The following is a 15,465-nucleotide window of genomic DNA, read 5'->3' as shown; positions in this document are numbered from 1 at the left end:
GTCTATTCAATATTCTCCTCACCAAAAAGATATTTTTGACAATGTAACAAACCTTCATTTTGTATTTCAAATTATTTCTTTGCAGTAATTCACTGTAGAAGTTTTGGACCATATTACATAGAACTTCCATTTTACTTTTCAATTAAAACAAATTCTATCTTTAGGAAACTTGAAACTAGAGTGATTTTAAAAGAGTATTTCATGTTGAAATACTTGAAAACTAATCCAAACATACGTCTAACACCCTGTTATATACTTTGAGGATTATGTTTTCTACCTCATCACAATTAAAAACTAAAACTTGTCTTCCAAGAAGTCCACCTAAGGCTTTTACTGATTCAGTTTTTCCTGTTCCAGCTGGACCATAAGGATTTCCTCCAAGTCCCATCTTCATGGCTTGAGTAAGAGTTAGGTAACATTTGTCTGTTAATGGAGTATAAACCAGCTTGGGAGCATTACCCTATATAAAAGAAACACAAAGCCAGAGTATTTATGTTCTATTTCACATTAACAAATGTTTCTCAAGCATGTATTTAATTTTATCCTCAACATAGGGTTATGTTTCCAAATAGTCTCTCAAAGGCACAAGATATACAAAGGGTCTTCAAAAGTTTTAAGGAAAAGGAATATTATTAAAAAATCTATGCATACATTTCAATTTTTTGCACCCAAAATAAACTAAGACTAACTTGTCATAACATAATTAGCTTAAAAATCCCTTCACCTTATAAACTGGAAACATTTAGCAAACAAATTTTAGCATATTTACAATTACACTAATATATAACGTAGCACAAACCAAACTCTTTATATTGAGGTTACCTATAATCAATTATCTGTGTATTAAATATCTTTCAAATTCTATATGATGCCACTCTAAGAAGAGGTATATTTTATAGAATTCAGCATGACACACTTTTGTAAATGTTTTTTCTTACATGACACCTTTTAAATTCAAATGAAAAAGACAGTAATACTAAAAAAATTATTGAAAAGTTAGTACTGACATAAAAATAATTCTCTCAACAGCAAATTTCCTTTAAAATAAATAAACTTTTACTAGAAAAAAAAACACTTCTGACAAAATCTTACCTGATACTCATAAGTATACTGAAGTTCAGAATCCACCATTTGAACATAACATGTATGATCATTTTTCATATAGAATCTAACTTGTTTTTTCCAAGCCCAGTCGTCAGTTGTGTGAACTTGAACTTGGTTTAACTGCTTCACTACATCAATATTATGAATGATGTCAAGAATTAATGCTTTAAGTTTAAGTTCTAGAATGCCTGATTCTGTACACAAATAAAAGTAATTAGAGAAAATGTTAGTCTGTGACATACGTACTTTATGCATATATGTGGTCTCTGGATGAATTTAAATGGTAATTCTATGATACATTTGAGTGGTATACTATAAGTCATGCAAATCAAAAGAAGAAAAAAATTAATGGATAAATGATTTATGGACACTTGCTCTATAACTGTGCCTATCTCTGGGATTCTTCACTACTGCATGTCTTTCTAAGTTGTTCCTCTTAAATTTCTTGGAGCTTGAAAGCAGTTAACCAAGTATACGCAAACTGTATAAACTCAAGAGAAAATAGATACAAGAAGGTGTAGGAGGACAGCTCAGTAAATAGATCTTGTATCTGGAACTCACCTGATTGCTCTTTGTTAATATTATAACTCTGAAACAGCTATTTTAGATAAGTGAAATCCACAAAAATGTAGCCTCACCATACATTAAGATTAGTGGCCACAGACACTATATCTGGATTACTTAATTGTGTAGATATTGCCTTGAATTCTTTGTATTCATCATTTCATTTAACCCTTAAGATTTTTCACAAGCAAAAATTAAATGAGAGGGTTCTAATTCCTTACTATAAGAGTAAGGACACTCATTCCTGTTTCTACCTTTGTATGTAAGTAATCTGGACAACATGCATTGAACTGACATTTAGGACTCTGAAAAGTAAAGAGAAGCAGGAAAACCACAATTAATAGACCCACCAATCATGTTGTGAATACCTTTTTCTCTTGTTTTGCCTTTGGTATACTCTAGCTGGTACCTAATAGAGCCTGAAATCCAGACTGGTTTAGACAGAGGAAGTTCCTGGAGAGGCCTCTATCTTAAACTTCAGAAGCAGGAGAAAGGCCTCTTGGTAGCCAGCTGGAGCACTAGCAAATAGGACCCAGAGTGCCTAAAACTCTGAGAAAGGGAACACTTACCTGGTATCTATATCCAAAGAGCAGTGAAGTTTTCCACTGCTCTTTTTCTCTCATCAATTGACCCAGGACATGGGCATAGTTACAGAAAGTATCAAGACACTAACGTATATAAAAAGCCCAACTTTCTGGTAAGAGAACCAAAAAAGTACAAAAAAATACACTGGCAAGATCATAGAGAAGCAGCAGAATGGAAAAAGGATACTATAAATTTATTTATGAACTCCTAAGCTCACCCTCAAGCTACACATGAGTAGATCAGGTTTTAACAGCAAACTAAAGGTCCTGGTACCTAGCCACTAATGGGAAGACAGGTGGGACAGATTTGAACACTGTGAAGATCTAAAATTAGAAACTTAGATTGGAACCACAACCCACAGAAGGTTCACAGAACTTGTGGCCTGAACCCAACAACATTAGTTACTAAAAATAAACAACCTTCTCTAGAAAATTTAGGTAAGACATAAACTCATAACACAATATTCAAAATGTCTGTGAGATAATCCATCAAACATACAAAAAACAACAACAAAATCTCAACTCACATAAGAAAAAACAATCAACAGATACCAGTGCCAAGATGACACAGATTCTGGGATTATCCAAAAGAAGATGTCAAGAAGTCAAAGAGAATACTCTTTTACTGGAAGACAACTGAAAGAAACTGGAAGACAAACTGTCTCAGCAAAGAAATAAAAAATATATGAGGAAATAAAGGGAAACTTTTGAACTAAAAAATGCAGAATTTTCAAAATATGGAACTAACAAAGGAAAAATCAGTGACTTTGATGATAGAACAATAAAAATTACCCAGGATGAATACAGAGAAAAAAAATTTTCACAAATGAATATAGCTGCCTTAGACCTGTGAGTCAGTACAACAGGTCTAAAATATTCATATCATGAAAAACTCTGACAGATTTAAAAAAGAGAGAGAGAAGCTATTGACATAGACAAAAGACGTGAAGTAACAAAAGCTAAAAACTCCACGTTTTGGAAAGAAACGTTAACCTACAGATTCAACCTCAGAGAATCCCAAATAGTATAAATAAAAAGAAAGCCATAGCCAGATACATCATAATCAAAATACTGAAAACTAAAGAAAAACAGTTTTGAATGTTGCAAGAAAACAACACATTACCTATAGTAGAACAATGATTCAAAAGATTGTGGATTACTCATCAGAAAAACGAGGACACTCCGAGCTTTGGCCTGGCCCAGCTCAGGCTGGTGCACACATTTGGGGAGTGAACTAGTGGACGGCACCTCTCTCACTCTCCCTCTCATTCTTATTCTCTGCTTTTCAAATACATAATTAAAATTTTTAAGAACATCAAGTTACATTTTGAGAAAAATCTAGGGATTACCAAATGTTCTATTAAATTTTAATTTTAATCCTTTCCAAATATATTAAAATTCAATAATATGTTAAAAAAATACAAGGAGGTCAGGAGGAAATGGAATAGCATTTTAAAATAACAAAAGAAAAAAACTTCAGTAAAATATCCTTAAGAAAAATGAAGGAAATCTCTCTGAACTCACAGGCAGCAAATATATCCCAAAATAAACTCTGAAGGAAGTTCTTTAGAAATAAAATGACACCAGAAGGAAACCTGAAATATCAGGGAAAAAAAGGATCAAAGAAAGGATAAACATCTAGATATATTTAATAGATTATTCTCCCCTCCAGTCTTATGAAATATATTTGATAGTTAAAATAAAAATTATGGCATAATTTTTCAGTATAGAGAGATGTGATATGTAATCAAACAACTACAACATAAAAGGTGTAAGCTAAAGAAGTCCATATGGTAATAAGGTTTCTACATTCTATAAATTAGTAAATTACAGATTCTATGTATACAAAAAGAGTTAATCATGTATACAGCAACTCCTAAAATAACAACCAAAATAGATGAATAGATGTATATTTGATAGATATAGTAAAAACAATAGATGAATTAAGATAGAATACAAGAAAATGGTCAAATAAAACAAAAGAAGGCAGAAAATGGAACATATATTTTTTTACCAGTATTCCCTGGATCCTCAGAACTTGTATCAATGTTAGTATAGTGCTCCAACTTAGTCACCAGTTGTGTTTCAATCTGAAGTAGATTATGATCTTTGATAGCATTTTCTACATCTTCAGTGAATTTAATCTGCTCTGCCAAGCATAATATCTTAAATAAACAAAGAGAAACACTATTTTTTAAAGTGAACTTACTTGGAAGTAAGTTATAAATGTAAGGAAAGAAACTTTTTTCTCTATTATATAATGGCTTTATCTACCAATATGAAGCACTGGCATCTCAAATATTAATAAAGCAATACAGTAGTAGAAAAAGCAGTGTGTGATACAGCCAAGCCTACTTCTCACAACTCATTTTATAATATAACCTCCCAAAGACCTATTTTCTTGCCCTAGAACCTACCAAGCTTATTATAATCTAAGGACCTTTGTTCACTTTTCTCCTTGACTCTCCTCATAGATTGTTTCAAGCAGTCAGACATAAAGATATCAAAGAAGGGGTTGGTTGAGACCAGCTCCGTGGCAAGCAGTGCACTATGTTCAGCAGCTCTGCTCTGCAGGTGAAGGTATTATAGATATTATAAAAAAGCAATTATGATTGGAGAACAGGAACATTCAGTCTGAGGAATGGGGCTCATTCCATAGGTAAAGAGGCAGGTGCGAGACTGGCGCTGTGGTGTAGTGGGTAAAGCTGCCGCCTGCGGCGCTGACAACCTATACAGGCGGCAATTCTAGTCCCAGCTGCCCCTCCTCCAATCCAGCTCTCTGCTATGGCCTGGGAAAGCAGTAGAAAATGGCCCAAGTGAACTTACCTGGGCTAGGCCCCTGCACCTGCATGGGAGACCAGGAAAAAGAACCTGGCTCCTGGCTTCAGATCAGCACAGCTCTGGCCATTGCAGCCATCTGGGGAGTGAACCAACAGAAGGAAGACCTTTCTCTCTGTCTCTCCCAATCACTGTCTGTAACTCTACCTCTCAAATAAATAAAATCTTAAAAAAGGGGGTGTGGGGCAGGTTGGTGCTGTGGCATAGTAGACTAAGCATCCACCTGCAGCTCCAGCGTCCCAAATGGGCAAGTTAACGTTCCAGCTGCTCCACTTCAGATCCAGCTTCTTGCTGATGGCCTGGGAAAGCAGAAGATGGCCCAAGTGCTTGGGCCTCTGTATCCACTTGGGAGACCAAGAGGAAGCTACTCGCTCCCACCGTTGCAACCATTTGGGGAGTGAACCAGCGGATGGAAGACCTCTCTCTCTCCCTCTCTCTGTAACTCTGCCTCTCAAATAAATAAATCTTTAAAAAAAAAAAAGATATCAAAGTAGAATGTATCAATTTAATGAAGTACTTAACAAGATACATTTATTTAAAAAAATCTCTCAGCATTTCAAAATAATCTCTCAGTATAGTATCTTGGTCTACAATAGAAAAATTCCAACTCTCTTAAACTAAGATCTTTCAATCTAATATTTATAAATAGAAACTAGTAGGGTTGACACTGATGCAGCAGGTAAAGCCACTGCCTGCAATGCCGCATCCCATATGGGTGCCAGTTCAAGTCCCAGCTGCTCCACTTCCTCACTTCCTACCCAACTCTCTGCCATGGCCTGTGAAAGCAGCAGAAGATGGCCCAAGTCCTTGGGCCCCTACACCTGCATGGGAAACCAAAGAGGATCCTGGCTCCTGTTTCAGATCAGCGCAGCTCCAGCCATTACAGCCATCTGGGGAGTGAACCAGCAGATGGAGGACCTCTCTCTCTCTCTCTGCCTCTGCCTCTCTGTAATTCTGCCTTTCAAATAAATAAATAAATCTTTAAAAATTAAAAACAAAATTAGTTTTCAACTAAAGATTAAAACATAGCAGGTTAAACCACTGCTTGGGATACCTATGTCCCATATTTGAGTGCCCAGGATCAAGTCTCACCTCGGATTCTGATCCAGCTTCCCACCAGTGTGCACTCTGGAAGGCAGCAGATGAGTGCTCAAGTACTTGGGTCCCTGACAGCCACATGAGAGACCCAGATGGAGCTTCTGGCTTCTGGCTTCAGCCTGACCTAGCCAAGCTGTTGTGGGCATTTGGGGAGTCAACCAGCAAATGGAAGATCTCTTTCCCTCTCCCTCCCTCTCATTCCCATTCTGTGTTACACTGCCTTTCAATAAATAAATAAATACAAAAACAAAAACATATGGGGCCAGCATTATAGCGTAGTGGGTAGAGGCACTGCCTGTGACACCAGCATCCTATATGGGCACCGGATTGAGTCCCAGCTGCTCTACTTGCACTTCGGCTCCCTACTAAAGTGCCCGGGTAAGCAGCAGAAGATGGACAAAGTGCTTGTGCCCCTGTCACCAAAGTCAGAGACCTATGTGAAACTTCTGTCTCCTGGCTTCAGACAAGTCCAGCTCCAGCCACTGTGGCCATTTGGGGATTGAACCAGTGGATGGAATCTCTCTGTGTATATCTCTCCTTCTCTCTCTCTGTAAACTCTGCCTTTCAAATAAATAAATTTTTTTAAAAAAATGAAATGTTAACACTGCTTGAGAGGCTATCTGTAACAATCTAGCAAGACTACTAATAATGCAAATTATATATTTAAAGACTAGTCTTTGAAAATCTGTAGCAAAATAGTGTGATAGTCCTTCCATGAGCAAGGAAAACCTGTATCCTTTAAAGAACTGATCAATCATCATATAAAAGTACAATACCTTCTGTCCAATTTCTATTGAAGATTTTTTTGTTTTTTGTGACATACTTCCTTTCAGAATCTATGACTGTCATTAAATGCACCAATTTGTCAGATTAATTAAGTTATTGATCTCTCTCTCTCTCTCTCTCTCTATATATATATATATTATATTATAACATCATAGCCTTCTAAGATACTGTCTTGCTCTATTTAACATTCCACAAATCCCACATTAAGGTTATTCCACGAGGCCAGCGCTGTGGCTCACTAGGCTAATCCTCTGCCTTGCGGCGCTGGCACACCGGGTTCTAGTCCCGGTCGGGGCACCAGATTCTGTCCCTGTTGCCCCTCTTCCAGGCCAGCTCTCTGCTGTGGCCAGGGAATGCAGTGGAGGATGGCCCAAGTCCTTGGGCCCTGCACCCCATGGGAGACCAGGAGAAGCACCTGGCTCCTGCCATCGGATCAGCGGGGTGCACCGGCTGCAGCGGCCATTGAAGGGTGAACCAATGGTAAAAAGGAAGACCTTTCTCTCTGTCTCTCTCTCTCTCACTGTCCACTCTGCCTGTCAAAAAAATAAATAAATAAATAAATAAATAAATAAATAAAGGTTATTCCATGAAAGAGAAAGTCAGTTAGCAACTCTTTCCTTGGCTAAGTCATTTTTCATACTTGTGGTACAAAACTCACTAGCTTCTTTATTCAGCTATATGTTGAAGCATTTAACTAGATGCAACTCTGCTTTTTGAGAATACTGTGGTCTTACATTTTCATATGAAAATGATCACTTTGCTACCTCCAAACCTAATACCCAGATATGCAGATTTTCTTTCAGGCAATATTATTGAGTTTCTATATTATAAATACACAACAGTAATCTCCATTTTTAAATTTTATGTTTCTTTTTACTTATTTGAAAGGCAGAGACAGAGAGACAGAAACACGGAGACAGAGATTTTCCCATCTGCTGGTTCACTCTCCAAAGGCCTACGAAGCTGGACTTGGGTCAAGATGAAACTAGGAGCCAGGAACTCATATGGATTTTCCATAGGAGAGGCAAGGACTCAATCACTTGAGCCATCACTTCATTTCTCTCAGGATGCATAGTAGGAGGAAGCTACTCTGACATGAGATGTGGGCCTCCTAGGGGGCATCTTAACTACTGCAATAAATGCCTGCCCCAGCAATCTGAATTTGCAGCAGTCTGCTACATAATTCCTTTTTAAAGATTTATGTATCTATCTTTAACTAACTCTATCAGAGTTACATAGAGGGAGAGACAGAGAGAGAGAGATCTCCCATCTGCTGGTTCACTCCCCAGATGGCTACAACTGGGAGCTCTGTGCCAGGCCAAAGCCAGGAGCTTCATCCACATCTTCCACATAGGGAGGAGGGGCCCAAACACTTGGACCATCTTCTCTTGCTTTCCCAGGCCATCAGCAGGAAATTAGATAGGAAATAAAGCAGTCAGGACACAACCCGGTACCGATAAGGGATGCCTGCATTGCAGGCAATGGCTTTGCCTACTATGCCACAATGCCAGCCCCTGCTGCAAAATTTCTATGAGAGGCTAACAGAAATGATAGGCAAGATAATTTTATGCTCTCAAGCCACATTACCATTACAGTATCTGGACAGGTACCAACAAAATTACCTAAAATGGTATAGTCACTAAATGGGGCTGCTCTGCAAATAGTTTATGATAAAACATTCAAAATGACTTGCTAGTATAGGATAACTGTCAAAGGCAGCATCTAACACAGTCTGTCAGCTGATTCTTCCCACTTCACTATGTTGTCTCCCTCGAGGCCAGAAAATGCCTTAGTCTACATCATTCCAAGGACTTACAAAATGATCAGTATAGCATAATCTGTATCAGACATGCATATAACCTATTACACTACTCAACGCCCTTATAAATACTCTTAAGACAAAGTTTAGAATTAACTTCTAATAAACACATTTTTACTTGACTGGTCAAAAGCCTAGAAGTAAATTTCAGGCTCAAATCTAGCAACTTTATGAACTTTGTCTTCCAATGTATCTCCTAACAATTTTCATTTCTCTAACCCCAATTATTATATAAATCTTACTTTTGTGAATTTTTTTATATTTCACCTTTCATATTAAGTCTAAAAGCTAACAGAGTACTAGTGAACATTTTCAGAGGCAACAAAATAGCTTAAATTTAATTCTGGCAGTGATTATTCAGATGAATACTTTTATTTTTCTCTAATCATTTAAGTGTTTGGGCCCCTGTCACCCAAGTCAGAGACCCATATGTGGCCATTAAAACACATTTCAGTTTTCCTTAAACTACTGAGACATAAGGCGTGTATGATCATATGGCACAAAATCTCAAATGTTCTAAGCTTCCTATTTAACTTCCTACACTTTAAGAGAATCAACATAAAAACCTGTTCCAATAAATACCATTTCCTGTGGGAAATCTCAGGAAATTTCATATTTTCATATTCCCTGATAACTAAAATTCCTTATCATCTATACTTAACAGCACTAGTTAGACCAAATCCTGAACAAAGAATAAAGATTTTGCTTTTCTGTTTAACGTTTATTCATTTTATTTACTTGAATGGCAGAGAGACACAGAAAAAAACAGAGACAGAGAGAGATCTTTCATGTGCTTTCTCACTCCCCAAATGCCTGCAACAGCTAGTGCTAGGCCAAGTCAAAAACAGGAGCACAAAATTCAAATAAGATTTCCCTCCAGGGTGGGAAGGACCCGAACACTTGACCCATTACCTGCTGCCTTTCAAGGTGTACCTTAGCAGAAAGCAGTATCAGAAGCAGAGGCAGGACTGGAACTCAAACACCCAAGTATGGGATGTAGGAATCCTATGCAGTGACTTAACCACGGCACCAAATGACCACCCCAAGAAAGGATGTTTAACACAAGTCTGAATGATTCCGTTTGATAAGATCTGGAACGAGTGTTTTAAATTACACATCCAGTATCCAGTGTTCCAGGAATGAGCACCTTTTAACTCTTGAATTGCCGCAATCTATAATCTACCATGTAACCTAGCTCTCAGATTCCCTGCCAAAATCCCAGTTCAGTGCTATGACTGTTTTAGATCCATACTAACTCCCTGCTAAGGTCCTGGTAGCTCCAACTTTTCAGATGATACAATGGGAGGGGCAAAGGGGTAGAAAGCAGTTGTGTTATAAGTGTTACGCCTTTTCATCAATGATGAACTAATCATCTGGACCCTGGAACCTATTCTATGCCCGATTCCCTTTTCCCTATCCTGTTCACCACTAATCTAGGCTGCTTAGATCTCAGCATAACTTCTGCTTGAAGGCAACTGAATTATAAAAAACTAATAGAGATATTAGTTCATCTTCCACATTTTACAATTAAAGGAACAGAGATCCAGAAGTTAAGTAATTTATCCATGCTGTTTTTTTTTTTAAAGATTTATTTTATTTAATTGAAAGACAGAGTTACAGAGAGAGGTAGAGATAGTGAGAGAGGTCTTCCATCCACTGGTTCACTCCCCAGATGGCCACAACAGCTGGAGCTGCACCGATCCAAAGCCAGGAGCCAGGAGCTTATTCTGGGTTTCCCAAGGACTTGGGCCACCTTCAACTGCTTTCCCAGGCCATTGCAGAGAGCTGGATCAGAAGAGGAACAGCCGGGACTACAACCAGTGCCCATATGAGACGCCAGTGCTTCAGGCCAGGGCTTTAACTCGCTGCGCCACAGTGCCAGCCACCATGCTAACTGTTAAACAAAACAGGGACTGGAACTGTGGCACAGAGGGTAAAGCCGCCACCAGGTATGCTGGCATCCCATATAGGTGCTGGTTCGAGTCCCGGCTGCTCCATTTCTGATCCAGCTCTCTGCTGTGGCCTGGGAAAGCAGTAGAAGATGGCTCCAGGCTCTTGGTCGGCTTAGCTCCAGTCACTGCAACCATTTGGGGAGTGAACCAGCAGATGGAAGATTTCTCTCTCTGCCTCTGCCTCTCTGTAACTCCACCTTCAAATAAATAAATAAATAAAAGGAAGAAGAACAAAGTTCAGTTCTCTGAACCCTGACAGAAATTTTTCCATGACAACATGCCTGGTTACATTCCAGACATAAGCCTTCTTACCTGTGAAGGGAACAGAGATGGGTCAATTGCACCTTGTGAACTTCGCCCAGCAGTAACACATTCCTTCAACAAGTCTTTCAAGGTCTGCTTCATTTCCAAGGCCAAATCATTTAACCAAGCCTGAAATAAAATAGAAAAATAGTAAACACAAGTCAGAAAACAAATATGCGAGCTATTGACTTTCTCTATTCTTTTATTTCTGGACAGGGGATTGTTTTTTATTAACTCATACTTCTAAAGAGTGTTATATGGCATGTAATTAAGTTCTTTAATTCAAAGAAAACACAATTTTTTACCTCCTGAGATAATGGTGTGAAAACTCAAATTTGCAGCAAGTCACACTATCACAACTAGTATATCTACACAAATATTAATATGAACATTTTAAAAGTAGGCCAGGATTTCATCATTATGACAATCCAAACTAGATAACTAAACTATAAATCAAAGTCAAAATGGCTGATGAAGTACCCTGGCTCATGCTGCACTGATCATATATTCAGGTAGTTTAGAAAGTTGCAACCATAGGAAACCATTGTGCTTCTTCACTATTTTGGGGTATTTGTTTCAAAGTCAAAACAACACATATTTCTACTCACTTATTTAAAGATACAATAATTAAAGTTAAGTAAAGGTAAAAATAATGGTCAATAAAAATAACAATGAATATTTACAAATCCCTACTTTAAGAGTATCACCTGTAAATAAAACAAAATCTACATTCTTAGTTTTTCATCATTATTAAATTAACTCTAAGTGCTACCCTTTTTTTCACACCTGTATGGCAGTTTCCAGTATTACCTAGCTCAAAAGCCACTAAAGCTGAAGAGTAAGAATCTGTCTTTCAGTGCAAAGCAACACAAACACCTACTCTGCTAATCAGAAGAGTTTCCAGAGTTTCAATTTTTCCTTTGCTGGAATAACTACTCTAGCCCAATTGCTAAAACAAGTTCTTTCTCTTACTGTTGTCCCAGAAAAAAACTACAAAATGAAAATAACAAAATTATTAACCAAACATGTGAGATACTTAACAAAACTTAGATACTTTCATTCACCCTACATATATATTCAATATCCATGATGTTGAGGCCTAAATAGAAATATCTATCTATGTAGATAACAGCTGTATAGACACATACTTAATAAGGCATGGCCTCTTATGGAAGATGAATATTGGAACCTGAAAATTATAATTCAACATGATTCCAGTTATTGTTGTTTAGTTTTAGCAACATACCTGAAATAGTACTACAGAACCAGTTAATCAATAGTTGCTCCAGAAATGCACTTGTTTTGGGTCTACTTGTTCACCCAATTCATTTTATACAATTCATAAAGAGTGAAGAGAAGTAAGATTTAATAAATTCTTATGTTCAAACCACTATATAGTGTAGTTAAAGGCAATTATCTCACCTCATTTTCAACTCAAAGTCATTGCGACAGATTAAGATTCGCAATTTAAGAAAGCTGAAACTGTAATTCACATAGCTAGTAAGATCAGAGCAAAGATTAATACCCAAGTCTGTTTGGTTCCCTAGCCAAGGTTCTCTGCAAAAATTCCAAGCTGCCTTTCAAAGACTAAAGATTGATATTCTTTTCAAAATAACAGCATACTAAACCTATCAAATAATTTGAAGAGTTTCCTAAATTACATAAAGTAACCAACTTTATCCTACAAATTCATTAACTTATCTTTTTTTTTCATTAACTTATCTTTGATACCCAAGTTCAGTTAATTCTTATTTTAAGACTTGAAAAAGAATCTCTTACCTCTACATTATTTGATAGAAGAACTTTATTTTTAAGGGGTACAACTTCACCCTCTAAAGATTTCATTGCAGTTATATGTTTTGATTCTTCATCAAAGCATACACTGTTAATACCTATAATATTTAGAATAATTTAAATAGAAAAAGATTAAAGAATAATTATCAAGCATGATATTTCTATATCACATAATGTACACCCCATAGCATAACAGGATATAACAGAATTATAGTGCCTATCACATAAAATGTACAATGCTTTTAGTAATGAAAAGTCCTATATAGGAAAAAAAATCACTCTTGATGGATAGTCTTCTTACTAACCTAAAATACTTATTATTAATATCTTTAAATGACATGATTCGCAGATAGTTTTTACTATTCATTTAGGCTGTGTTTTCATTCATTCTCAACATTTTCCAGAAAGAACTTCTGGCAACCTAATCAAGTAATGTCTACCAATCAGTAAGTACTCTTCTAACTCTCATACACTCGTGGAGAAATATAAACTGTTGCAATCCCCCTGGAAAGATGATTTGGCAGTTTCTTATAGAAAGATAAATACTGTATGAAATAGCAATCCTACAACAAGGTATTACCTAATAGAAACAAAAATATATAACTACACTAAGATGACTTTGCATATGACTATTCATAACAGCTTTACTCATATTAGCCAAAAATTGGATATAACCCAATGACCCATCAACCAGTAAGTGGATAAAGTGTGGTATATGTAAATAGTGGTATACAATACAGAAATACAATACAAAGGAATTAACTATTGCTGTAGTTATATCAGAAACATTAGGCTGTGCAAAAACAACCAAACACAAAGGAGCAAATAATAATACATGCTGATGACGTTCTATATGAAACTGTGGAAACAAAGAAAACTTATCTATAGTTATAGAAAGCAGGGCAGTGAGAAGTGGGTAAGAATTACTATAGTCAGGGCCGGTACCGTGGCATACCAGGAAATGCTGTTGTTTACATTGCTGATGTACCATATGGGCACCAGTTCAAGTCCTGGCCTGGAAAAGTAGTAGAAGATGGCTCAAGTCCTTGGGCCCCTATACCCTTGTGAGAGACCAAGAAGAAGTTCCTAGCTCCTGGTTTCGGAATGGCCCAGCTCAGGACATTGTGGCCATTTGGAAAGTGAACCAGCAGATGGAACACTTCTCTCTCGCTCTTCTCTCTCTCTCTTTCTGCCTCTGCCTCCCTGTAAGTCTGCCTTTCAATAAATAAAAAATAATACTAAAAAATGACTGCAGTCATGAGGGAACTCTCTGGAGTGATTTATATCTTACTGGGAGTGGTTACCTAGGTGTATTTATTTGACAGAATTCATCAAACTATAAAATTACATACTTACAATGCAATCACTATGTTGTATGTAACTTAAATATCAATAAAGTTTAATTTTAATGGTGTAAAAATCATTTCTAGATACCATAGTGAAAGTAATTAATATAGATAGTATCTGTATTTAGACACCAAAGAAAAAGAAAAGGATAAAAAAAACTTTCCCAAAATTTATAAATCTCTATAGAAAAAAATTAGAACACATTATTTAATTTTCATCTTTAGGGAAAAAAAAATCACTAAATAAGTATTACAATACAAAAAAGTAACCTAAATTTCATAGAATAAATAACTGCTACAAAGGAGTTAGCAAGTATTTCTGCAAAGGATTAGAGAACAAATATTTTAGTTTTATATAAGTCATATAGTCATATGTGTGAACTACTCAACTCTGTACTCAAAATAGCAGCAGCTACAGACAATATATAAACTAACAGTCATGGCTGTGTACCAACAAAACTTTAAAAAACAATAAATGGAAGATCCACATTTGGCCCAAGGACTTTAGTTTGCTGATCCCTGATTATAAGTAAAGATTTTGGAAAGATTTACTTATTAAAGTTAATATAAAAATATACCTTTTTTCCAAACAGATGAAATATTTTGTGAACAGTTACCATTATTTCCATTTGCCATTAATAAATATCCAGTTAATGTAATTCAATCACATCAAAGTACATGATACTTATTGCTCTATATTTTTCTCCAAGAGATTTTACCTGTTTCCAAAGCTTAATTTTTATCTCTATACACATGACTCCTAATTCTACATTCTTGGCCGGCGCTATGGCTTAACGTGTAAAGCCGCCACCTGCAGTGCCAACATTCCATATGGGTACTGCTTCAAGTCCCAGTTGCCCACTTCCCATCCAGCTCCCCGCTATGTCCGGGGAAAGCAGTGGAAGATGCCCCAAGTCCTTGGGCCCCTGTATGCACGTGGGAGAGCTGGAAGAAATTCCTGGCATTAGATTGGCCCAGCTCTGGCCGTTGTGGTCAACTGGGGAGTGAACCAGCAGATGGAAGACTACTCTCCCTCTCTCTCTTCCTCTCCTTTTATTTCTGTGTAACTCTGATTTTCAAATAAATAAATCTTTTTTTTAAATCTTCATTTAATAAATTTGGAAAGTACAACTTTTGGATTATAGTGGCTTTCCCCTCCATAACCCCACTCCCACCCGCAACCATCCCATCTCCCATTCCCTCTCCCATCCCAATCGTCATCAAGATTCATTTTCAATTACCTTTATATACTGAAGAGCAACTTGGTATATACTAAG

The 15,465-nt window shown here is 36.8% G+C and overlaps 1 protein-coding gene across 5 annotated transcripts in view; it reads right to left on the bottom strand.

The window, feature by feature from the left end:
- Positions 1–15,465, bottom strand: part of DYNC2H1 (dynein cytoplasmic 2 heavy chain 1) — a 367,303-nt gene that overhangs the window by 291,338 nt on the left and 60,500 nt on the right. For all 5 annotated transcript variants that reach the window (XM_051820199.2, XM_002708539.5, XM_051820207.2 and 2 more), the window contains 5 exons: positions 12,828–12,940; positions 11,058–11,177; positions 4,267–4,417; positions 1,093–1,298; positions 278–460 (listed from right to left, as the gene is read on the bottom strand). In XM_051820199.2, the coding sequence (XP_051676159.2) occupies positions 278–460; positions 1,093–1,298; positions 4,267–4,417; positions 11,058–11,177; positions 12,828–12,940 (773 nt within the window). The remainder of the gene's footprint in view (positions 1–277; positions 461–1,092; positions 1,299–4,266; positions 4,418–11,057; positions 11,178–12,827; positions 12,941–15,465) is intronic.

This window comes from Oryctolagus cuniculus, chromosome 1 (assembly GCF_964237555.1).
Source record: "Oryctolagus cuniculus chromosome 1, mOryCun1.1, whole genome shotgun sequence".
Lineage (NCBI taxonomy): Eukaryota > Metazoa > Chordata > Mammalia > Lagomorpha > Leporidae > Oryctolagus > Oryctolagus cuniculus.
The sequence above is the reverse complement of the archived record's forward strand: the minus strand, read 5'-3'. Positions and strand labels throughout refer to the sequence as shown.